The 27,309-nt window shown below is 34.1% G+C and overlaps 1 protein-coding gene and 1 pseudogene across 1 annotated transcript; both read right to left on the minus strand.

Moving 5' to 3' along the window:
• Nucleotides 1-5,823: 5,823 nt before the first annotated feature.
• On the minus strand, nucleotides 5,824-19,826 carry LOC112092158 (annotated as a pseudogene).
• Nucleotides 19,827-20,630: 804 nt separating this feature from the next.
• LOC21401167 (receptor-like protein kinase FERONIA) lies at nucleotides 20,631-23,752 on the minus strand. Its single transcript, XM_010101026.2, has one exon. The coding sequence runs from the start codon at nucleotides 23,478-23,480 to the stop codon at nucleotides 20,877-20,879; it is 2,604 nt and encodes an 867-aa protein (XP_010099328.1). The 5' UTR covers nucleotides 23,481-23,752; the 3' UTR covers nucleotides 20,631-20,876.
• Between the last annotated feature and the right edge of the window lie 3,557 nt (nucleotides 23,753-27,309).

A 27,309-nucleotide genomic window follows, 5' to 3' on the forward strand; every position in this document is an offset into this window, starting at 1 on the left:
TTTTTGGAGATTTGTTTTATTGCTAAAGAGGACAAAGACTTGACTTTGAGACGTAGAACTAGTCTACGGGCAAGCAATAAATTAGGAAGATGCCCTGGAAGACAAGTAATAATATATGGCCACTTACCAAAAGTTCAAAAAATATATGGCCTTTTTCGCACCAAAAGAAAAAAAAGTAATATATAGCCTTTAATATTCTCTTTTTAAGCTTAAACTTTGGGGCACTTATATATTAATTCTGGTGGAGTAATCTGAGCTCAATATTTATAACATTTTGTATTTCTGTAAATTGTTGCTCTTTAAGAATATAATCTTTAAATTCGTGCGATTTCTTTAACTAAATTAAAAAACTTACATTTGCGATTTAAGTACCAAATTAACAAAAAATACATGCATGACTATGCTAAAAATAAAAAGGCATGGCGCAAGGCCGAATAGAGACATTATTTTGTTTTCCCTTATCATAGTTAGAAAAAAAAAAAAAAACTCCCACGCATGTATTTCATGTACGTACGTGTCTAATACAACACAAATAATATTATACGCTACTCTGTTACTATTTGAAAAACTTATGTTTATTTGAAAAACTGATAGGACACTGATAATTTGAAAAACTTATGTTACTATTTATATACGTATTTGTATCCTACTCTGTTCATCTTCCCTTTGAATCCTTGATCTCATCTCAAAGAAGACAGCCCCAGACATTCCTTTCATGGACTCGTCCGTAGTGGATCCCTGCTCAGAGCTACTGATTTTAGTCATCCTACTACTTCTCAACTCCAATGACTCTTCCCAGCTACAAGTGAACGTTCCGTCACTGTTGTTATTAATCATGAAAGCAACTTCCTCCTCACCCTTAGCCTCCATTATTGCCCCACCAATCACGTCACATTTCGCTGTAGTTGCATAGCAAATTCCAGGCCCCACACGATGTCGTTCATCGACGGTCTCTCTGTCCCATTATCATGCATACAGGTCACAGTGATCTCACTGTATTTTTCAGATTACGATCCCGTTGCGGTAACAGTGTTGGGCCCACTCGGCTAGGCTTACTTGTCCCTTCTCGGCGTTGTGCATTATTGGTGGCTTGCCGCAAAGAACCTCGCACAAAACGACTCCGAATGAGTACATGTCGGATTTTTCTACAGTTGCTGACGTCTGTAGTACTCTGGGTCTAAATACTCGATACTGCCCTTGACGATTGTGCTGACGTGGGCTTTAGAAATGGTAGTGGGGCCCATTTTTGAAATCCTGAAATCGGAGACCTTGGCCACCCATTTAAATTTATCTACCACGTGGCATTTTTTATTTATTTATTATAGGATGATATAGTATGATTTGATTAGTTGGACACTAAAAAATTGAATACAGTCGTCAAGTTATAACTTTATTCAAGTTCACGTTCTTTTAAGTATCAACTTTATTCAACTTTATTCAACTTTATTCAAGTTACAACTTCAACTCAAGTTATAACTCAAATTCAACTCAAAAACTACACTCAAGTTACACTTTAAAAGGACATGCCCTAAAAAATTGAATACAGGATTTAGATCTAAAAATTTAGATTAGTTTCTAAAAACTCAAATTTCTTGTTCAATTTTAATGTCTATATTGATGTCTAATCAATTATATCATATCACATCGTATAAAAAATTAAATTACCTTTTAATAAGTTTTTTGTGCTTATTATGAAATAATATGATATAATTTAATTGGTTGAACATGACCAAAAAAAAAATGAACTTTTCTAGTACTACAAATTAATATTTAAAGGCCGGCAGTGACGAAGCTAACGCAGAAATCAGTGTGGCAAGAGTGAGAGGAAAGTAGGAAACCGTGGAAGCCACTATAATGAGGGGTCTCTCTTTAACGCTGTCGGTGATGGCTATAGCTATTATACTCAGCACAAGTCACAGCGGACTCGGAGCGAGTGGTTATTCAACTGCACCGACGAGCAATGGCACCGACACCTCCGTCTGCCTGGACGAGTTCTGCCAGCTCCTCGCTCACCGGGACGTGGAGTTGGAGTTCCAGATGCCTTCCGAAATTACCCGCCGGTTCCTGGGCTACTCAAGTGCTCGTCCAAGCTATTCGGCACTTAACAGAGATAAACCTGCGGGTGATTTTAAGTGCAGGCCAAAATGCGCCCCGGGTAAAAACAAAGGCTCATATCTTAAGAAACCTCACTGCGGCCAGTACGAGCGCGGTTGCTACCAGGCCAAATAGGTAAAATACATTCTAGGTTGCGGTCCCCGCGGTAAATTATCAAACCTTTTTCATTTTGGTCTCCGTTCGGTGGTATCTATTGTATTTAATTTGCGCATCCTTTAATGGGGAAAAAATCTGGTATGGGTCACCGGAAAATAAGACACCCGACCAGCTTGATGTCGTATTATTCCATTAATAAAAAAAAAATCCGATCGAATTAGTATATGCCGGTTTTCTTGAATGATATTCTTCTTGCATACCATTTTTTTTAACCTTTCCTATATATTTTTTTCCTATAATTGTAACACACAATTTTCTTTTTTGGTTATCTAGGTTCTGATCATACATGACAGTGAAACTAATGAAGTCAAAAGCCAAGTAGTTCTGTCTTAGAACTTTTTTTTTTTTTTTTTTTTTTCCGCACAAATTTCTCTCTATTTAAGCTTTTATTTATTTATTTATTTTTCGGTGTTTTTCTCTCTCACCCAAGATCATCATCCACAATGCAAATGTTCGTAGTATCTTTAGTACAAAATCACTAATATAATATTTCTTTTCGACCCAATATTTAGCTATTGAATTAGGGGTAAGATAGTGTTGAGTTATGGAGTCTAATTAATTGCACTGTAAATCGTCTTACATAGAAGATTTCATGGAAATACTGCAGCGGTTGCAAGAGAACATTGTTTTACATTGAGGCTAACCTCTATAAATTTCGTGTGTCAATTTTACATGTTTTGTTTTCTTGTATTTTTATTACTTTCAGTTATGCAAAATTAGAGTGTCTAAAGATCTTAACAGATAATACTAATGTACCATTAAGATCGGAAGTCATAATACAAGAGGGGGGTTGCCATTTTATTCTTCAATATCAAATTTGTGCGGCGACTACTAATCAAACTACATTAATTTTAAGATAAAAAAAAAAATAAGAAAACACAAAATTGATTCTCATTTCTCAGTTCTAATAAGTAAATATGCATTGTTCTCATATGATATATGCATTGTTCTCATAAACAGTTCTAATAAGTAAATATGCATTTTTCTCATTTCGCTTGAGTACTTCACGGCTGGTTTAACACTGTGAACAGCTGTTCGACAAAGACTATAGCTGGGGTAGGTGGGTGCATTATAGTTGCTCAACAATTTGTTGTTATCCATCCAGTGACCTTGCCATGTGCAAACTCACAATCTCTTTTACTGAAGTGGACGGCGCAACAACGCCCATAGAATAAATTAAAAGAGCATCCATCAATTTTAAAATATGTGACACCAGTAACGACAAATATATAAAGTTATAGACAATGTGCAAGGATTAATGACAAGTTCATTGACGATAGATTTTTATTTACATTACATATACATGATGTGACTTTGGCTTTGTGCCTAACAACCAAAGTTTTGTGCAGTCTCCAGTACAAATCAACCTCTAGTGCATTTAATACAGTAGCCATTATTTCCCATATGTTACTTTACAATGTAAATTAGTAATGAATTATTCCAGCTTATATGTCCTTTTGAAAACCTGATGCCTGTGTCTCGAATAGTTATTTTCGATGAAACAAATTCACAGGACCGTCATTTGTATTTGTACGCAATCGATGTATGACTCATAATAACTAAGCAGATTTTTGTGTTGTGAAGTTTCGAGTTAAACAACATATAATATAGGGAGAAATATTACCTTCTAATGAAGATGCCAGACAAATGGTACTTCAGAGCATGTCTCTTGTGTAGTATATATTAAAATTAAAAAATAAAATAAAAACAAGAAGAGAAGATCGATAATGTGCTTTTTTTCATGGATTAAAAAAAAAGAAGATTCATTAGTAATTAAGTTGCATTAAATATAAACTCTACATAAATACAAAATACAAATCGTATGAGTTATAGCATTTTCTAAGATAAAAATATATACAAATAAATGAAAACTCCTAATAAAGATATAACTATATGCAAAGTGTTAACTTTCCTAATAGTATAGTGCTAAGTTATTTGTTCTCAGTTTTGAACCACCACGAAGTTGTATAGTTCGTACTATATATAGTGGACTAGATTAAAGCTTAACAAAGTATTAACTATTATCATATTTTTGACATTTTGAAATGGAACCAAACTGATACAGCGCGTTGTTTTCCTTTAGTTTGGTCAATCGTCCTTCAAGAATTAAGGCTTTGCGTTTTATCTTGTTTCTCTTTTGTTGTTGCTGTCCTTTTAGGATGGCAATATTCCATGTAGGATGGCATCACGTAAGGATTCGCACCGAATAAGCGAGGATGAAGGATAATAATTAGAGATGGAGATAGGAATGGAGAAAAAATATTGTCCCCAAATCTTAGCAGAACGGGAACGAAAAAAGCACTCCCACCACCTCCATCCCCGATATACATATGTTATATATAATATATTTTATTTAAATAGACATACATATATTAGAATTTTTTATATCAATTTTTTACTAAAAAAAGAAAATGTAACTATGTTAATTGAAAAAGGTGAATTGTGAAAAAGAAGTAACTAAAGAAGAGATAACTACTAAATGTAGTTCTTTATTTGAAAAGAAAAAGGGTAATTGCTAATCTTTTGCAATGAAGAATAAAGCTATTAGGAATAGCAATGATGTTTTTAACAATTTTTTGGCTTATGTGTTAATTATTACTTTTAATAAGACTTTTTTTGGCTCTATAACTATTTTTTTTTCATATGTTTTAAATTTAGTTTGTATTGAGAAATCATTGATTTCGGTCTAAATTTTTATTGAATTCTACCCATTTTTGCTTTAAGTTATAATAATTTTGAAATGCTTAATTACAGTTGGGGGGAATGAGGCGGGTATAAGAAACTTGCTCCCCCTCTCTCCCCCAGCCTCTCCTTAAGTGAGAATGGGGACGGTTTTGAAAGGTGGGGATGGAAATAGTAAATCATTCTCCGCCCCACCCCACCCCATTACCATCCGATAGTTAGTGTTGAGTAACTTTGCTGTCATTTCCTTGTCTTCCAAGAAGGCTGAATTGTCGTTTTGAGCTAGGGCAGATTTAAGTGCTACTCAGTAGCTTATTTGTTGTCAGACTTGAGTATGGACATTTTGCAGCTATCTGAGGTTTGGAAAGTTGAATCCAACCACCACCTGAGAGTGTTGATCTCAGATTTTCTTCTATTTTGGTTGTTCCATCACAAACTTTACCAAAGCTTCTTAACATCAAAATAATGACTTGATACAAGCAAAAGTAGAGGAAGACCACTCATGGAATTGAGTAATATGCTAAGATAAGAATCTAATTCCTTATTCACTATAGAAATAATAACTCCACCCGATCAAAAGCAACTAATTAAGCTTGATATTGAAAGTTTTAATTCTTGATGATTACTAAAAGAATCTACCTCATCAAAAGAAATGAAGGTGGAGCCAGTTATACAATAATATGCAAGCTAATGTATTTTGTTTTTACAGTGGCACTTATTCTTTGTGTTTTTTACTAATAAATATTCTTATTAGATATCATGAGCATGTACGGCACATGGAAATATTGAAATTTTTTAACGAAAAATATGAAAAGAAAGATGAGCAAAATTTTCATTGGTAGAAATTTATACATTCACAAGGGACAAACATTAAGGTCGTGGACCATTTTTCATTTTGAGACCCTCACCATGATTGTTCTTTAGCGAACACGAACGCGTGAAACATAAAGCTCTAAGAGCTCGGGATGTTGATTGGGTGGTCCATTTCAGTCCTGCCTTATCGCTAAAGAATCTCAAAAGCATTCTTTGAGAACTACTTTTTGGCCATAATATCGTTGGACAAGAATGCAATGGGTTTTTTGTGCTTCTTTGAGCATCTAGTAAGAAAATTCTATCGATACAGTGGTTATTAACTGATATCACAGTGTTTACAGGTGGATAACAGCTGGCCAACCGGCACTACAGCAAATAACTGCGATTACGACTGAAATCATGATGGATACTCGTCGATAATGCTCACAAGTATCATGATGCAGGTACCAATCAACAACTACCAGAGCTAGATACTAGAAGTTACCGACTTGTATCATTTTACTAACCAGTAACTTAAGCTTCGTTTGTTAGGAGGGATGAGAGGAGGAATAATGGAGAGGGGCTGGAGAAATAAAGAATGTGAAGGATGGAGATTATTATAATAATCATTTATGTTATTCGATAGGAAAAATGAGAAGTTGAAAAGACATTATAGTTTTTTGTTTAATTTCTATATTACCAATTTTATTATTTGTTAATAATTACTTTTGAATGGTAAAAAATGTTATTTTTTTTTAATTTTAAGCAGATTGGTTGGATTCTTCCATCAATGGAAGAATCTAAAATGGTGGGCCCAGAGGGAGAATCTCTCCCTCCATCTCTCCACTTGCTTACCAAACAAGATATTCAATTCACCCTCTCTCTTTCCCCTCCATCTCTCCCTTATTCCTACCAACCATACCCTTAAAGATATTTTTGATACTCAATGTCGTGATATAATGGCATGATTTAATAGTTTTTGTGTCATAATATGAAATGATGACAGTAAGATGAAAAGATTAAAATTACTATCATATATGAAATGATGACAGTAAGATGAAAAGATTAAAATTACTGTAATATATGAAATGATGACAATAAGATGAAAAGATTAAAATTACTATCATATATGAAATGATGACAGTAAGATGATGAATAAATAAAGAATATGAGGATTAAGATGTGAACAGTAAGTCCATTCGATGATCGGAGATGTATAGAAAACCTAAAATGATGAAAATTCTCAGTTTCAGACCAAAACTGAAAACTAGGCTTTTGACCCGAAAATTTAATCCGGCTCTGTTTTGGGCTAGAAAACCAAGATAAAAGCTTAGTTTCAAAAAATGACCACAAAAAGTTGAAGGAAATTTCGTTTCGAACAACCTTTGTGAAATAACGTTTTTTCTCAAAAACGACCCTAGACATCACTTTCGGATTGATTTTCGAAACAGATCCAAAATGTGATTTAAGGTAAAAAAAAAGTGCGCGGGGTTGGTACACATTGATGATATAGGTGATGTTTCGGTCCGGATACCGAGCATGAAATCGTAGATCTCTTTAAGGATTTTAGAAACAACATACACATTTTAAGAAAATAACATTTACGAAACCACGAATTCGGATCAAATTGTGTTTCAATTACTGATCTTGGATTGTAAATCTAATGATCAGAAATTTATATGATATGACCAATATGCGATCAAGGAAGCAACATTTCTGGAGACTTGAAAGCCGTAACCTTAGCAGAACTCCTGTTAGTACAGTAGTTTTTCTATGTCTATAACACGAACAAGACTATTTCTTTGTGTTGCCGAAATCTGTGCATAAGATGATTTCATTGTACGTCATTAAGTGAAAGAAGTTTCTTGAAACTTGTTTGTTGCTTTGCATGTGCTTATGAACTTGTATTAGCAGTAGAATTTTAATATGCGATAAAATCAAAGTCAAAGTCAACAAAAGTCAAACATTTGAATAAAGTCCAATTTCATTAGAAATTGGTACGAATGCTCAAAGATGTACCAGTATGATTAAAATTACTGTCATAATATGAAATGATGACAGTAAGATGAAAAGATTAAAATTACTGTCATAATATGAAATGATGACAGTAAGATGATGAATAAATAAATATGGCAAATGATAAGAAGTTAATAATATTATTTGTACCAGCCTTCACAAGGAAATGTTATTTTGATTATGAATGAAACCGTGAGTGAGTTAGTTTTGGTTAGCTATCCCACTCCTCACTAGTTATGCGTGTAACAATACAATGGGATAGGGCCCATAACAAGTAAAAGCTATGAAAAATGAACGACACAAAAATGAAAGATGTCAAGAAGTATGAAACGAAAGAAAAGAGAGCATAATACGAAAGAAAAGAAAGCATAATATGATGAATACTTTGAATGTTTAAGAAGCGTGTTAAGAGGTATGAAATGAATGCATATATGGGTGTGCATTTTTATTTGCATTTATTATGGCCTACTGTTATTTGCTGAGCAAAAGCTCATTAGGTTTGTTCGTGTTGTAAGAACTACGGGTAAGACACCGGCTCCTTAAACCTATTTGCTGGGCGTGTGGAAAAAGATGAAGCAATGTCATGTGGGCAAGTGGGTAATGAGATCTACACGCAATTTGTAAACGCTGCAAAATGTTTAAAGTAAACGATATTTATGGATATGGTTAAGTTATATAATGAAAAGTAAAAGTTATGTAATAGGTTATGTGATGTAAGTAAAGACTATGGGACTATGAAGCTATGCTTAGCATCCTCAAGTCATAAAGTACTTTTATGTACTCATGATGCTATGATGCAAAATATAATTTAAGGTTATGTTTGCGTGGAAAAGAAAAAGGAAAAAAAAGTAGCTAAATATTTATAGCTATAAGTAGTTGACGTTAAGGCATAAATACGTACGTAGTATTAATGACCAGAAGTTAAGGATCGTCACATTTTGTAATTATTTTTCCCTCGAGACACAAGTTAATTTAAGCCATGACACTACAAGAAAAAGGGCTATTAGTGACGACAAAAAGTTGTTGCCAAAAATACAAAGTCGTCGCAACTGAATTTTTAGCGACCACTTGTCGTCGCAAACCTGTCACCGCAATTGATTCGTCGTAAAAAAAATTTTTGCGATGATAATCGTCGCAAATGAATCGCTGTAATTATTTCGTTGATTACATCGTTAAGATGACATGACATTGAGTATTTACGACGACATTTTACGAATTAAGTCATCGCAAAATATGTAGAATTAGCTGACGTGGTTCATATTTTTTGCGACCACATTTGTCATTGTAAATAATATTTTAATTTTTTAGTTAATTTTTCTCATTTTAATAATTAATGTTGTATATTACTATATATTTAAACCCAATATTCAATATAATTAATAAATAATAAAAAATAAAAATAAAAATTATTATTGTAACTCTGTTGGTAACTTTGTTGCAAGTATTCTTCTACCTGTGTGTCCGAACGTATCGTAGAAGATATTGCCGAGCGTGAGCCAGATGAAGACGCATCCCCTCGATAAACCTTTTGTGGGAGTGTGTGACCCACTCCAGTGTTGTGTCCTCTGCGGGTGCCCAGAAACTGCTTTATAACATCCTCCTCGTTAACTGCTCCTGCCGCGGATGATCCAGAAGTAGCAGACTGCGTCTGGATCTGCATTTCTCTTTTTCCTTCCATCGATGGTACAAATATTATAAGAAAAATAATTAAATACATAATGTGATTTAAATAAAATATATAATTAAATATTATGATTATACTTACAAAAGTCTACTCAGCTTGGGGATTAACCTAAGTATCCCCATGACGATGCATGTCCCCTCAGTTATTGATGACGGACATCGGCTGTTGAGTCCCTGTGGTAGACTGTATAGTAGTTTAAATGTATATGAATATAGTGTAATCGATTATCAAATTCATATTTATATTGAATAAATTATTAACAAATACTTACTTTCTTCTCACGATGTTGGGAGTATGACAGCCAACCATGAAAAATCGACCACTTTTGGTTGTTACGATTAAGTTTATTTATTCCTGACTTTTTCTATTTATGATTTCATTCAGCGTTAGTAAAATTAACCTGTATTATATATAATAAAACAACATATAAAAGAGATCTAACTACCTGAAACTTGTCGGACATGAATCTATCGTAGTAATGACCCGAGTGATCTGGATTCTTGAGGTTTTTGGGAGGGTGGGCCCTAACTGCACTCTCACTTTCTGAACCATCAAGATCTTTGAAATAGTCATGGAGGTCGCTTTTCCAATCGTCATAACATTTTGTAATATGTCTTTAACATTATTAACTATTTTATAATATTTATTTTTAATTTTTTTATTAGTAATATAATACTAATTAAAATTTTCATCTAAATTTTTTAATCATCATATATATATAATTCACTATTTTTAACTTCTTAATATTTCCATCTAATTTTTTTAATCATCATATATATAATTCATTATTTTTAACTTCCTAATATTTTCATAGGTCGCCTATTTTTTAATCATCATCAAACAAATTTCATACAAATTTCAATCTAATTACCACAAATTTCAATTTCAATTTCAATTTACAATTCACAATTCTAAATCCAAAACCACAAACTAAATTCAATAGCCAAAACAAAACCACAAACCACAACCAAAATACCAAAATCAATTTATAAAATACTAAAATATTAACTCACAAAATTCAAACCCACAAACACCGGGGGTTGAAAAACGGTATGGCAACAGGGCTGGGAGGGTGACGACGGCCAAAAAATAACGACAATGGCCGGAAAAACGGGCGGCGACGGCGAGGTGAAAACTCCAATTTTTTTTTTACTTTTTTGGAATATTTTTCTCCACAAATGAAGGATTTGAAGATAAAATGATATATTTACACTTTTTTTTAGAGTTTTTGGATGGTTTTTAGAGGTTTTGGATGAAGAAGGAGAGAGAAAACCGAGAGGGTCACCGAAAAAAATGGGGAAAAGAGTTCTGCGATCGTGTTTATGCAGGTGGCTTTTTGCAATAACATTATGTCATCACAAAAAATATTAAATAGTCATCGCCATTAATATAAAAATGACATCGTTCTTCTTCACCACATTAATATTTCTGAGAATATTCTTGAGGAATATACTTGTGCTCATTTTTTGCGACGACTTTGTTAAAATGTCGTCGTAAATAAATTTAAGGAAACTGCTAAAGTTTCCGCCTTTTTTTTGGAAAATTTGAATTTCCCATAATTTACGACGATATTATTAAATAAGTCGTCGCAAAAAAAGTCATTCTTGAAAGAATTTTCTGGAACCCGTTTTTGTGACGACATGTGTCATCGCAAAAACAGTCGTCCTGAAAAGAATTTTCTGGAACTATTTTTTGTGACGACTTTTCAATATGTCGTCGCAAAAAATAAAGAAATATATGGAACCTATTCGCGGGAAACTGCCAAATTTTCTGCCCCTTTTTGGCCACGTCACCGCTAGCTGTAACAATCAATATTTGTGACGACATTTCATCGCAAATAATGGACAAACTGGCACCATATTGGTTTTGGCGCCAACGGATATTAGTGACGACATGTCGTCGTGAATAATTTGTCAAATTTTAGCAATGATATCTCATCACAAATAGTAAAATTTTGTGCAACGACATGTCGTCACAAATAGTGAATGCAACGACAAATCGTTCAAGAATTTTGTTTTTTTTTTTACGACGACATGTCATTATTAATATTTTAGTTTTAGTAACGATAAATATCATCGTTAATAATATCATCATTAATAACCTTTTTTGTTGTATTGTGAATTTGTCGCGATATTGGAGAGAGCGCATCTCAACCATCTGACTTCACCTTTTAGCCGACGTCAATTCGAAAACAATCCGAAGTTGTGTAGTCCCTCGTACAAATCAGCCTTTAGTGCACTCGCTTTATCCATTAATGCTCATACGTGAGTTTTCTTTTCCTTTTCTTTTTTTTTTTTGCTTTTGTTTTTTCAATGTGAAGTAATCAATTATTCCAGTTCATACGTCCTTTAATTTGTAAACCTGATGTGTGCTTCTCGAATGGTATTTTCGAGTAAAACAAATTTACAGGACCATTATGTTTGTATACAAACAATATATGACTAATATGTAAGAATATTATTGTATTCTGAAGTTTGGAGTAAGAAATATTAGTGATATAAAATGAAGAAACCTTACCTTAGATACCGGACAAAAGGGTAATGACAAAAGTATAGTGCTAACTTATTTGTTTTAGCTTCCAACTACCACTAACGTTTTAGTGGACTAGATTGAGCTTATGAAAATAAATATTAATTTTCTATTGTATGCATGTTCTCCATTTTGAAATGGAATCAAACTTTACTAAACGTTTATTCATCAAATGACTTTTAATAAAAAAATTTTAAATTTGTTTTAAGGATGACTTGAAATATGTATTGACTTGAGTCTAAAAAGTAATAATAAGACAAAAAATATGTTTTGAATATCATTTAAATTTAAAAAATTTATTTAAATTTCACCACTCATGCACATATAATTTGGATTAGGCTACCATGACCCAAAGAGAAATTGGGATGCCCTGGCCTCACAATTATTTGTTTCACAGAAAGATTTTTTAACTTCTCAAAAGAAAGTCGATTAGTGCGATCAACAACTCCTCCCCGCGAAGCATCAGAACCAAAATTGGGATTTGCATAGTTATGAGGTTCCCGCTATGTTTAACTAACACTAATTTAAGCTAACTGGAAGGCGCTTTCTTGTCATGCAACTCTTGGATTGAAAAGAGACTGCTGGACTGGAGGAAGGCGTAAAGTACCAGGCATGTAAGAGCTAGAAGGAAAAAGGATAAATTGTGAAAAAAAGTTAGAACTCAAATTACTTCAAATAATTAAGATGATCAAAACTAAAAGTTAACATAATTACCTTAAATAATAAATCAACCCGATCAAATGTAATTAATTAAGCTGGATAGGGAGAAAAACATTATAAAAAAAAAGAGCTAATCAAAGTTTTACTTTTGGGCTGTTTCGTTAGTTCGAGTTTTTAACTTGAGTAGAAAAATAAATTTATGAAAGAAGAAAGTTAGTACAAAATTTTTTTAATGTTTTAAAAGATATGTATAAATCTTCATGTCCCATAAATAGATTTTAAAAGATATGTATAAATCTTTATGTCCCAAAAATAGACATTCCTCTAAATTTTCTTTAGGTTGTTTTGAGAGCTTGTCTTATTCGTTCTGCTTTTTGAATAATCCATAATCTAATTCGATATCATCAACATGTGAAGTAATTGGAAATTGAATTAAAAAATAGAGAAAAAGAAAAGAAAAGAAAGATGAGCAAATTTTTCATTGGTAAGGATATTTTATAAGTTCACAGAGATGAGGGAACATATTTTATGGCCGTGGATATTTTTCATTTTAATTTAGACCCTCACCATGATGGTTCTTTAGTGTACACGAACACGTGAAACATAAAGCTATCAAAGCTCGGGATGTAAATTGGGTGGCCCATTTCAGTCCCGCCTTATCGCTAAAGAATCTCAAAAGCATTCTTTGAGAATTACTTTTTGGCCATAATATCGTTGGACAAGAATGCAACACGACATTTTTGTACTGTGATCTCACAAGCAATTGATCTCCACCTCTCCAACATGAAATGTTCTCATCACTCTTATTTTCCACACCAATTTCTATCCCCTCCTCCGCGGCTGCATCAGCACCTTCCTCCAGCCTCAATATAAACTCAAGGGCCCTCAACACATCATCCATCTTGGGCCGTCGTTTTCTATCACTTCTCAAGCACCGATCTGCTACTTTTCCATACACCTTCAAACACTCCGGCGTAATCTGACCCTTCAGATTCTCATCTACGATGTGATCAAGCGTCCCTTTCCTCACGTTAAACCGGGCCCATTGAACCAAACTCTGTTGCTCCTCCTCCAGGCCCATATCCACGGCAGGCCTACCACACAACACCTCGAACATCACCACTCCAAACCCATAAACATCAGACTTGGAGGTGAGTTGCCTGGTCCAGAAGTATTCCGTGCTGACGTGGCTTCTCGATGTGCTTGCCGGGCCCAATCTCGAAAGCCCAAAGTCCGACACCTTGGCGACCCAATTCTCGTCCAACAGAATGTTGCTCGTCTTCACATCGCGGTGGATTATCATCCCATGCTCCGCGCCTGCAAGAAGGTAAACCAATCCACGAGCAGCTCCAATGCTGATCTCTAATCTCTGCTTCCACGTCAGAGGCTGATTATTCGTACCGTACAGATGATCACGGACCGTTCCGTGGGCCATATAATCATAGACGATGAACTTGAACCGTTGATCATTGCCGTAGCCGATCAGAGGGACGAGATTAGGGTTTCAGAGCTTCGAAAGCGTTTCGACTCCAGTCCAGAACTTGCGGAACCCTTGACTCGACGTTGACTTCAAGACTTTGACGGCAACCGGGCTTTCTTTGCCGTCGATGAAGCCCTTGTAAACTCTTCGGAACCCGCCGTCGCCGATTTTAAGGTCCGCATCGAAGTTGTTCGTGGCGGTTCTTATTTCATTGAGAGTGAAACGACGACAATATAAAACTTTTTGCTCTTCATCTGACTGAATAATTCTGCGCCTTCTGCAGAAAATAGTGCAGCCAGAAGAATTAGGACGGCTGTAACGACATGTTTGATGCTGCAGTTTGGTTTCTTGGGAGCAAATTCTTTGCTTGTTGTTATAGAGAGATTTGCTTTGGAGTTACTGAGTTTAAATAACTCTTCGGAAGTTGAGTTTCCGGAGACTTTGATTAATGTTAAAGAACAGAGGAAAACGAAGATGAAAAGATGATGAGGATGGAGTATAGGTGAGTTTTTCATCTTGTTGAATACCAATTCAGATTGTAGGACGAGTAAATTATAAGGATTTAGATGAGAATAAAAACTAGGGCATATATGAGAGTGTTGTGCGTGTATTGGACGAGTGAGGGAGTGAGAGGAGACAGAGGAAAGATAGAAGTTGATGCCTTTTAGATTAATTATTCACGTGCCCAAGACCCAGGGAGAAGACTCACTCAATTATTGGACTTGTGAGTTCTTACATGGTGGCTGATTTAATTTTGGGACACTTTGGAAAAAAAAATTCCACGACACCGCTTCAGTTTCTGAAGAACAAGAGTGAATGAGGAGGGAATTCCTTGTTTGTTCTCTTTTGTGAATTCATGAAAAAGAAAAGAAAAGATCGTATGAACACCGAGGCATACTTCAATTTTTCTTTTCTAATAAACAATGAAGTAGTTTCATCAATAATTAAAAAATCTACTTAAGAAGTACTATGTTTTTATTCGTGTATGTTGATCCAAAAATCAAAGGTGCAACTAGATCATATGATCAAATATCTGAGCTTGAAACTTAAAATATGAAGTAGGAAATGATTTTCCGTCCCCATTCCTGCCTAAGAAGAGAAGGGGTTGGAGTCGGGAATTTTTCCCGTTGTGGGAGTCTTTTCTATATATTATCACCACATTTTTTGTCTAATTAATATAACAATGTATATTAAAATTAGAGCAATTTAAAGAAAATTGAAGAAAAAATTCAATAAAAATTTAAGCAAAAACCAAAGGTTACAAAAGAAAGGCACAAAAGGACTGGATATATTTAAAAGGAATAGATCATTTATTTGTATAATGTGCATATATTTATATGAATATTGGCCGCGGAGAGTGTTTCCCCTGCTATTTTTTAAGGATAAGATTTTGTTCCCATTGATCCCTGCTTTTTCAAGGCAGCAGATCTCTGCACGTACTACTTACTTTAATATTCAAACAATAAATCCCTTATGTATATAATTCAAAAGTTGTAACTATTTCCCCCTCAACAATCAAGTTGCTATAACGAAAATGTGATGTCACAAAAAAAAAAAAAAAAGAAGAAGCTGAATTTATTTGATAATTCGAAAGATCTATCCTACTAATTACTTTTGTGTGTGTGTGTGTGTGTGTGTTTATGTGTGATCGTAATTTGTACTCTCTTATGTAGTACTGGTTTATCATCACCATTGTAAAATAAGCAAACTGAACCGGAAAAACCGGAAAATAGACCTCTAAGTCAAGATTACTCCAAACAATTAGTTTCGTTTTTAAAAGCAGGTCTTTATTTACTAATTTATATAGAAATAAAATCATTTTAGTACCATGTATTATAGCGAAAGATATTCTTGATACTTTATGTTTTTTTTATGGTATTAAAATAGTATTTTAACATTCTAAAAAACATTTTATTAATACCTTCGGATCAATTTTTAGAATCTAAAATGTCCTTTTTACCTTTCCTCTAAATCAGGATAAAAAACATAAAATATTAAAAAGGCTATAACAAAAATAATAAATATTAAATCATATAATTGGGCAACACTATCTTTAAAGTATATCAATCTAAAAGATCGAATCTGAACAAACTCAGAACTCAGATCAAAGACAGATTCAAAAAAAATTATGAACAAACTCATATTCAAGTAATTATGAACAATCACAGAGTCGAAACCCCAGCTAAATTTGGACAAAATATTATCTGATTGAAAACTTTCTCGGAAAAAAAAAATCCCAGGAAACGCAAGATTACTCTCGCCCCTAAAAAAATCACCAAATTGGAATGTCCATTCTGTAAGAAATCTAAAGATGAAATCAAGAATATAAACATTATATCCCAACGACTCAAAGCTCAAATCACCAAACTAACTTTTCCACTTTGTGGTTCAAGTATCAGATCTGGAACAATCAAATGTTTATCAAACTAAACATCTCAATACTTAGAAATTATTCACTCCTTTTCCCAACAAAATACTAGACCACACCAGATTCCACAAACACTAATATACAGCGAATCAAGAAACAATTTACAGCACCACAAGTCCACAACCACGATCAATAGCATCCCAAAAAATTATGGCGAGCCTTGTCGGCGAAGTCTACATCAAGAACACCTCGCCGGTGACGTCCCTTACGCTAGCTTATATATATATATATAATGTCTTTAATTTGCAATATTGCTCATCGCGGGCTCTTGTGTGGTTGCGTGTATGCAAATAATCTACAAGTGTTGCTGAAAAGGAAAGCTTATTTTAATTTCCATTTATTAAATCAAAATCCCTAGCATTGCAGGATGCAATTTTGAGTATTACAATTTAGTGTGACAACAATTGTCGTCGTAAATAAGTGAATATTTGCGACGACATGTAGTCCAAAATATGTTCGTCGAACTGGAAAAATAATGTCGTCGCAAAAATGCCACTTGTCATCGTAAATAATGGCTTGGCGCCAGATCTCGTATGGCGCGAACTTTTACCGTCAAAATAACATTATTTGCGACGACAAGTCATCGCCAATAGTTTATTATTTGCGACCACATATATCGTCGTGAATAAAATTTAATTTATTTTTTTTCCCCGAGCAAAAAAGATTATTTTGGCGGGTGGCGAAATTTTTTTGCGACGACATTATGTGTCGTCGCAAAAAATGATTTTGAATTCCCTCAGCAAAATAGAAGGCGGGAAAAGTGGGCAGGTGACCAAAATATTATTTGCGACGACATTACACTGTTGTCGCAAATAAGAATTCCAGAACCTTCCTCCCACAACATTTGTTGTCATAAATAATGAAGTGTCGCCGCAAATAATGTTAAGTTATTTTTGCGACGAGATATCGTCGCAAATAATCCTCAATGTCGTCGCACAAAAGTTTGTTATGTGCCCGCAAACAGAGCCTCCTTCATTTTTTCCAATCGGCTTCTCTCTCTCTCTCTCACTCGACCTCTCACTGTTTTCTCTTATTTTCTCACTCTAAAATCTTAAAATCTCTTTATATTCTCTTCAAAATCAACAATATTATAACTAATGTCCAATGTTTGTTTGTGCAGAATTTTTTGGTCTCTGCAATGGGAATCTCGGGAAGCGAAATCTGAAGTCCATGTTCAAGAAGAAAGCTTCCAAGAGTAATCTTCTCTTTCATTTTTGTTTTTTGTTTTTAACGCTTTTATGTTCAGACTGTGATAATTTTTCTTTTTAATGCTTTTATTTTCTTTTATAAGTTTTATGATTACATAACAATTGTTCACGAATTTTTTTTCCCTGGTTTTTTCTTTTCTCAGAGACAAAGGTCAAGATCTGGTTAACTTATGGATATCTTCCGGAAGATATGGATTGTGTTTATGTAGTAATTTATGGATTGTGTAGTAATTTATGGATTGTGTTCTCTCTCTCTCTCTCTCTCTTTTTTTTTTTTTTTTTTTTTTAACGTTTTGTAATCGTTTCTAATGAATGTATTCGAAAATTTAATGGATTGTGTTCTCTGTTAAAATGTTTTCCTAATGAATGTGTCTTGGAAAATTTTTCAGGATCCTAAATTTTTTATGACACGTCATCATCGACGACATATTCGACGGAACATTTGCGATGACTGTCGTCGCAAATATATTTGTGACAACATATCAAAACTTTGTCGTTGCAAATATATCATTTGCGACGAGTTTTTCGCGGCGACTAATTTGTGACGACATGTCGTCAAAAATACGGTATTTGCGACGACATTGAGTCGCCGCAAATGACCTTTTTTCTTGTAGTGAATTCCTCTATAATTTCTTCACCGCTTCTCCCGGTATACTTTTTTCTTGGAAGAATTGTTCAGTTCTTATCAAGTAAAAACGAAGCCTCTTTCCGTCCTTTATTATTATTATTATTTTTTTGTTTCTAAAAAAAATTAGCTGGGTCTCTAAATAATGACTCTAGCATTATTTTTTGGTCATTCGGCATTGATTAATTTATGTAATTTTAACAATACGTTATCAAGTTTGTGGAGAGATCTAGTAACATGGGGAAGTTTGTAAAAGCATCCCAAGTACTACGTTGACGCAGCTCTAAGACTTTTCATCCTCTACTGAACACCTCATACTCAAATTTATTAGATAAAAGAGAAAAATAACTTTAATAACAACAACAACAATAATAATAGAGGGAATACTTTGTGTCAAACAAAGAAGAAAAAATCTTATTTTTCCTTTTATGACTACGAATAACTACGAACTTTCTTAAGCTCTTTTTTTTCCCTAATTATTATCGCTTTTCTTTCCTTTTTTTTTTTTTTTTTTTTCCTTTGATTGGGTATTCTACTTCCATTATTTATATAAACAAGAAAAATCAAAATCATGAAATAATTAGTTCAAATTGGTCTACAATGAGACGTGCTTTCAACATCATTGCTTATCTTGAAATTTTAAGACCCATTTACAACCATTTATCCTCTTTATTATTATTATTTTTAAACACATTTGTTTGAACGTAGAAAAAGTATATTGTCCAGACTCAAGGTACATATATTTATATTATATATGTTACGTTTTTTAAAAGATTCTCTTTCGAAAGCGAATGGTAGGTGATTGATATTGGCCAATTTAATATGAGAAGTTTTTGCAATACTATTCCACTTTTGATTCGTGAATGATTTTCCTCTGTGATTTGTCATCATCTTTTTGGTAGCATTTCTAGGACGAGGGAATTCTCTTTCACTTTTTTTTTTTTGGAGATTTGTTTTATTGCTAAAGAGGACAAAGACTTGACTTTGAGACTACAACTAGTCTACGGGCATGCAATAAATTAGGAAGATGCCCTGGAAGACAAGTAATAATATATGGCCACTTACCAAAAGTTCATAAAATATATGGCCTTTTTCGCACCAAAGGAAAAAAAAAAAAGGAGAAGGGGCAAAATAGACCAACAAAAAAGAGGAATAAAAATAAACAGGCCAAGATTTAAAAAATGTTAGTAAATAGGCCTTTTAAATGTAAATTTTGATTTACACTTAATTGGAATTCCGAAAATGCCCTTTGATCAGAAGCCCGATGAAAAAACAGTTTTTCATTTATTCTCTCTACTCTTAAGTCTACTTTCTCTCTCCTCCTCTCTCTCACTCTCGATCTCCCTGCCTTGTCGTTGATCTCCGTTGAAGGAAGATAAATGATCAGCACCGTCGAAGACGTCTGCAACATCGGCTCCTTGACGAGCGACATCAACGATGCTCGTCGGCATCGTTCTCGCCGTTGATCCTCCTCGGCCTCGCGAACCCTTGTCGTTGCTTCTGATCACGGTGAGCATATATCCTGAATCCGAGGCCGATTTCAACGCGTTCAAGCGGCTGAGTATTATTTCCCAATTTGAGTCTAGATATAACAGATTGTAAATTTGGAGTTTCTGGTCCTGTAAAATTTCCGGAAAAGCATACTGTAAATCCGAGTTCTACACTAATTCAATGTATTTAAAATCATAGATCGCCTTTTTAAGCTTTATTATAGAGATGATTTGCTGAGTTTTGTTGGATTGACTGGCGAGAGGCATTGTGATTTCTCATCGTGTTTTAAGTTCCTAGAATCAGAGATTGTGAGAGAACAAGAATGAAGAAACGGGAGAAGGCAAAAAAAGCTAAAACTTAGAAGGGTAAAGTTAAAAAATAAAGAAGTTGAAACTAAAATTGGCCTATTATTTACTAATTCTCCGTAAATGTGTTATTTGCTTCCAAAGGTTTTAACAATTGACCTATCTACCAATTTCTCAAAAAAAAAAAAAAAATATATAGCCTTTAATATTCTCTGTTTAAGCATAAACTTTGGGGCACTTATATATTACTTCTCGTGGAGTAATCTGAGCTCAATATTTATAACATTTTGTATTTCTGGAAATTGTTACTCTTTAAAAATGTAATCTTTAAATTCGTGCGATTTCTTACTTTTGCGATTTAAGTACCAAATTAACAAACATACATGCGTGACTATGCTAAAAAAAAGGCATGGCGCAAGGCCGAATAGAGACATTATTTTGTTTTCCCCTTATCATAGCTTAAAAAAAAAACTCACATACATGTATTAAATGTACGTACGTGTCTAATACAACACAAATAATATTATATGCTACTCTGTTACTTAACTTATTTCTTAGTAAATATTCATGAATTATACATCTAACTTTCTATCATATAGACCTCAGATGATCTTTCGCAAACTCTAAAGTACAGACCGATTAGGTTGATAGGAAATTTGAAAAACTTATGTTACTATTTATATACTTATGTGTATCCTACTCTGTTCATCTTCCTTTTGAATCCTTGATCTCAGAGAAGACAGCCCCAGACATTCCTTTCATGGACTCGTCTGTAGTGGATCCCTGCTCAGAGCTACTGATTTTAGTCATCCCACTACTTCTCAACCCCAATGACTCTTCCCAGCTACAAGTGAACGTTCCGTCCCAGCTACTGTTGTTATTATTGAAGAATGCAACTTCGTCCTCACCATTAGCCTCCATTATTGCCCCACCAATCCCATCGTTGTCCTCCGCGTTTTGCTGTAATTGCATTGCAAATTCCAGGCCCCACACGACATCGTTCATCGACGGTCTCTCTGTCCCATTATCATGCATACAAGTCACCACGATCTCACTATATTTCTTTAAGCACTCTGGCGCAATCTTGCCCGTCAGATTACGATCTATGATCTGATGAAGCGTCCTGTTATGGTAACAGTGTTGGGCCCACTCGGATAGGCTTACTTCTCCCTTCCTGGCGTTGCGCATTATCGGTGGTCTGCCGCAAAGAACCTCGCACAAAACAACTCCGAATGAGTACACGTCGGATTTTTCTGATAGTTGCTGACGTCTGTAGTACTCCGGGTCTAAATACCCGATACTGCCCTTGACGACTGTGCTGACGTGGGCTTTAGACATGGTAGTGGGACCCATTTTTGAAAGCCCGAAATCAGAGACCTTGGCCACCCATTTCTCATCCAGTAAAATGTTTGTTGTCTTCACGTCGCGGTGAATGATCGTGTATTTCGCGCCCGTGTGGAGATAGTGCAGCCCGCGCGCGGCTCCGATGCAAATCTCGAGGCGTTGTTTCCACATCAGTGGTGAGTTCTCGGTGTTGTAGAGGTGACCTTGGAGAGTTCCACGTGCCATGTAGTCATAGACGAGGATCATCTCACGGTCCTCGTTGCAGTAGCCGATTAGAGAGACGAGATGGCGGTGACGGAGATGAGAGAGCATCTCGATCTCGGTCTTGAACTCATGGGCCCCTTGGGATGACTCGGACTTTAGTCGTTTGATGGCGACGGGATTGGTTCCATTATCGATGTACCCTTTATACACGTTTCCAAACCCACCCACTCCGATGATGAAAATATCTTCGAAGTTGTTAGTGGCGGCTTTGATCTCAGCCAACGAAAAGTAACGACAAAGATCAGACGGTAAGGATGGCGAGCCTCGAGTAGTTCCTTCTCTAGAGGCTGAGTCTTTGACTTTTCTTGCTTGTCGGAGAGTAAAGAATCCGAGGACGGAGAGTAAAACTACGCCGGAAACTACACCGGAGAGGATTGCTATGATTGTTGTTCGATCACTCTTCTTTGCCTCGATCTCCTCTTGCTGGCTTGGAGAGGGATCTTGAGGAATTGGATCAGGATTAGGACCAGCGAGGTTGCCTTTTGTGTCGTTCAATTTGAAGATCTCCGCCCCATTCAAAATTGCATCAGCATAAGCACTGAGCCAGGCATCGTGTGCTTGTAGAGCGACAGAGAGGTTTAATTTCTTCTCACCTCCGTACATCGAAACGATGTAGTCTCTAAAATAAGGTATATATTTACCTCCAGTCCATTCGACCACATCGGCATATTCCTCCGCGATTTGATTTGCTATAAAAATGCCGAAGTTTCGATTATTGGTTGAGTTTACCTCCTCAAGAATCTCACAAAAGTGCAACCTTACCATGTAATAAAATTCCGAATCTACGGGGAACTCCCAGGTGAGATTGTACTTCTTGTTACCTTCTTTATCGTTCCCCATCGTGCAGGCGGTCTGATAAACCTCGACCGGTGCAATATAATTTCGAATTTTTGTGAAGTTAAACTTAGTGTAATTGGTCTCAACAGGCAGAAGACCCGATCCCGGTATCGTCAAATATAAATCATCCTTGCCCTCCCAACTTCGGAAAAAACCAGTATCCCGATTTGGAGAGAGAAATTGTCCACCAATGTTAACTCTATACATCATCTGAAGAGCGGCGGTGTTGTTACTCAAGAAGTAAAGGGACTTTTCTCCCACAATTGTAATGCCATCATGGGCGCCCTTCAAGTAATAGAGATCAGTGGGCATGGACACGACTTCAATTCCATTGATAAACGCAAAAGCATCTGGAATTAAAGAACTAGGAGAAAACTTTATCTTCAGACTTGACCTGAATGCTGTCACGCAGAATTCCTTCATTAAGTCTTTTCTTCTAAGGGCGCCAGCAGTAAGATCAACGCTGAAGCTACTTAAGAGGGTGTATTCATCAGCTTCGACGGAGAAGAAGGCCTTGGAGCTGTTATAGTTCTCGTATCTAGCCGGTAAGAAATACAACCGTATGAACTTCGGCCCGGGGGTCACGGGTATGACATACGTGAATGCAGATAGGGAAAGCCGCGCTGTTGTGTAAGGAACTTCCATAGTTACCGTGTGATCATCAAAAGTCGCTGATGAGGCGATTGATTTTTTATTTTCGCCTTCCGAGGGGAAAAACTTGGAGCTGATGTCTCCCGCCCAGCTTCGAGTGTCACCTAGCCGCGTGCCGTTTCCTGAAGAGCCACAGTCGAGGGTTATGTCGGATTGCCCGCCGGCGATGACATATGTGAGTATGTGAAGGGTGAAGAAGAGATAAAAGCTCATCTCTCCGTTTTGAAGAGAAAAGATGTTGCAGGTGTAATTATTCGTACAAGGAGAACGGGTTATATATTCAAGACACAGTACTACAACCAGAAGAGAAATATTGGAACCTGCAGTAATACGTCCATAGATGGAATCAGGGCCGGCTAATGAAGAAGGAAATCAAGCGTACTTGACTCTAGAGAGTCCAGTACTGTCCGCGTTACTAGTGATTTTCAACCCTTTTTTTTCCATGGAAATTAATTGTTCTGACTTTGTCAAGATACAATGACCTTTGTCATCATATGCTTATTTTTGTGTCCATTTATTTTTATCTCTTTTTATGTTTCTCCAATAATATTGTGACATATCTATTAAAATGCCACGTAAATTAAAAATTTTTATAATGTTAATTCAAAAATTATAATGTAACATGTTATTATTAAAAGGACACGGAAGGAATGAGGCAAAAAAAATGGGCATATAAACTTAATCTGTGATGAAACTACCGGTACCAGATATCTTTCCCCTCTCTCAGGAGTGTATAACAAGTCTTGACTGTACCTGATGCTAACACCAATATAATCTTAAGATTGCATAACATATCTTTAATGATGGTTTTTGAGGAAGCACTAAAAAATACGATAGGGAGATCTTTGTGTTTCGAAAAATTGTATGCATATTAAATGACAATTTCAAACAAATCATTGTCTCTAATGCGTTATATTATATAACAATTTCGATGTGACCATTCTTTAATATCTTAGGGTTTAAAATTCTAAAAGCTCGCTTGTTTTATATATTTAAAGTTAAATCATTAATTTTATTACCGTATTTTTTTTTAAAAATTAAATTTTAAACATAAAAATTAAAAATCATAATTTAAATATATTTTTTAAACGGGTCCTCAAAATAATGCATCCTTTACTAAAACGAACGAAAACAATGTTGATGCCTCATCGAGAACAATAAAAACCCACCTGCATCGTCACACCCAAGTAGTCCCACCACCTCCACTAAATAGTTTGCTTTATATTTTTTTATTTTGAGAATTTATGTGGTTTTAAACATACTTTATTCAAATATGTAGTTATTTGAAGTCCAAAATATATAAAGTAGGCTAAAACTCTAAAGGCTTTGTTACCGTGCTTTTCTTTCAAAAAAATTAAATTTTAAAAACTCCTCTACAACTTAATTATTTTTCCTACATCTTATCTCTATCTCCAATCTCTATCTTTAATTTCTAATCTCTAATCTCTAATCTCTAACATGCATAAAAGAGACGATGAAAGTTTTTACTTCTTACACCAGAAGAGGCCAGCATGGTCTCGACTCTTTTCTTCTCTTTCTTTTAACTTTTATTCATTTCTTTTCTTCTTTTTTTTCTTTTTACTTTTTTTTCCAATTATCGTTTTGGTTTTTTCTCAAGTACTTTATGCTCCTGAATATTTTAACTTTTTTACAACGTGTTTTATTCAAAAGTTTTTTTTTATGATCATCTTACCTCTTATGTTTTTTCCTTTTATTTTTAACCATTTTTTCTTCCTTTGTGAATTTTTTTTACATCTTAATTTTTTTTGTGTTTTTTAAAAATACATATATATATTTTTCATTTTACTCTTATAAGAGTAGTTTTTTCTATTTGTGTTCTTATTTTATTTTTTATCAATGATTAAAATAATTTTCCTTAAATATGTCTCTATTTAATGATTTTTCATGTAATTTATATGATATCAAAGGTTACCTTTACACATTTTTTAAAATAAATTAAAAAATTCTTGAATGATTGTATCAATGCATTTCTAGTTATTCAATAAATAATAAATTATTAGGTGTCTCTAATATGGCAATACATACGAACCATATTAAAATTCAAATTTTTATAAGCAAAAAATACTATAACAGAATTAAAATCATAAATTTAAACGCATAAAAAGAACTAACAGTAATAAATTCACGACTTTGGCCTGGTGAGTACACGGCACCTTACCTAATTAGGCCTAATTCTTTTCATCAATTCGAGTTTTGGAATTCGAGTTTTGCTATAGTAAAAAGCTCATAAAAACAGTTACATTTAACTTTTTTATTACAGTAAAAAAACTCTCACATAAAATCACATCTCAACTCGAATTAAAAACTCGAATCAGCGAACTAAACGGGTCCTTAATCTATTCTATTCTAGCTGTCAGCCTGTCATCTTTCTTTTCATTAAAATAGATTAAAATCCATTTAAAGTCTTTTGTCATTCACGTACATGCATCAACCTCTTTCATTTTTTTTAACATATTACATATAAAAATTTTCATTTTCATTTTTTGACAGTTTTAATTCTAGAGACTAACAAGCACTTTTGAAATAACAAAGATAATTTGTGTGTTTATCAATGCAATAATTTAAAATCTTACCGAAGGAGTGATATTGTACGTGAAAGTTTTCTTTGTAACTATTAAAACATGTTAGAAAGTTACAATATTTTTACACTTACTGTAATTATTTTTGTAAAACTATTAACTTTTAAAAGATAATATTGAAATTACCTATGTTAAATTTTAAAAATCATACATAAATTTATGTCATTGACTAAAACTATCAAAAGTCAAAAATCCGGGACGGATTTGCGACTGCCTTCCGAATCCCGACAAGAAGCATAAGGAAACTTACGATCCATACAAACGTAAAGGTTGCTAGTTTATATATATATATATATATATATATATATATATATATATACACATAGTATGAAAATTTGTGCTAGCTTCTTCCTTAATTATCTGGGTATTATCTCTTTGTACTGTTATTGTCTTTAATTTGCAATATTGCACATCGCGGGCTCTTGTGTGATTGCGTATATGCAAATAATCTACAAGTGTTGCTGAGAAGGGAAGCTTATTTTAATTTCCAATTATTAAATCAAAATCCTTGGCATTGCAGGATGTAATTTCCTCTCTAATTTCTTCACCGCTTCTCCCGGTATACTTTTTTCTTGGAAGAAATTTTCAGTTCTTCTCAAGCAAAAACGAAGCCTCTTTCCGTTCTTTATTTTTATTTTTGTTATCATTTTTTGTTTCTGAAAAAAAAAAAACAAAATTAGCTGGGTCTCTAAATAATGTCTCTAGCATTAGTCCTTGGTTATTCGGCATTGATTAATTTATGTAATTTAAACAATACGTTATCAACTTTGTGGAAAGATTCTGCTATTTTATTTTTATTTTTTTCTGTTTTTTTTTCCTCCTCTCCATTGCTAATCTTTTGGTCCCCCTGCAGCTTCAAGCCTATTGCTAATTTTTCTTTTCTTTTTATTTTATTAACTAAAAGATGAAGGAACAACTAATTCTAAGGTTTACATTTATATCTCAAATGACTTGGCCGGGCACCAATATGAAAACTCGTTATTTTCTGCTATGCTCTCTCTACTCACATATTTATAGGACGTTTAGTTAGTGTATTCGTGCCATGATTCAAATTATAGTTCGTAGTTCGCTATAGTATTTTTTTACACTGACAACACACATAAATCGAGAATGCTTCTAAATTATGATTCTAAATCTATAGACTAAACGTCCACTTATTGATATAATAATAATAATAATAATAATAATAATAATAATAATACTAAAAATAATAATAAGAATAATAAGAATAAGAATAATAAGAATAATAAGAATAATAATAATAAGAATAATAATAAGAATAATAATAAGAATAATAATAAGAATAATAATAAGAATAATAATAAGAATAATAATAAGAATAATAATAAGAATAATAATAAGAATAATAATAAGAATAATAATAAGAATAATAATAAGAATAATAATAAGAATAATAATAAGAATAATAATAAGAATAATAA

The sequence above is a fragment of the Morus notabilis genome, unplaced genomic scaffold (assembly GCF_000414095.1).
Source record: "Morus notabilis unplaced genomic scaffold, ASM41409v2 Scaffold948, whole genome shotgun sequence".
In the NCBI taxonomy this organism is placed as follows: Eukaryota; Viridiplantae; Streptophyta; class Magnoliopsida; order Rosales; family Moraceae; genus Morus; species Morus notabilis.

What these genes read in the sequence shown, in the direction of transcription:
- LOC21401167 (XM_010101026.2), bottom strand. Translation starts at nt 23,480, where the DNA reads ATGAGCTTTTATCTCTTCTTCACCCTTCACATACTCACATATGTCATC.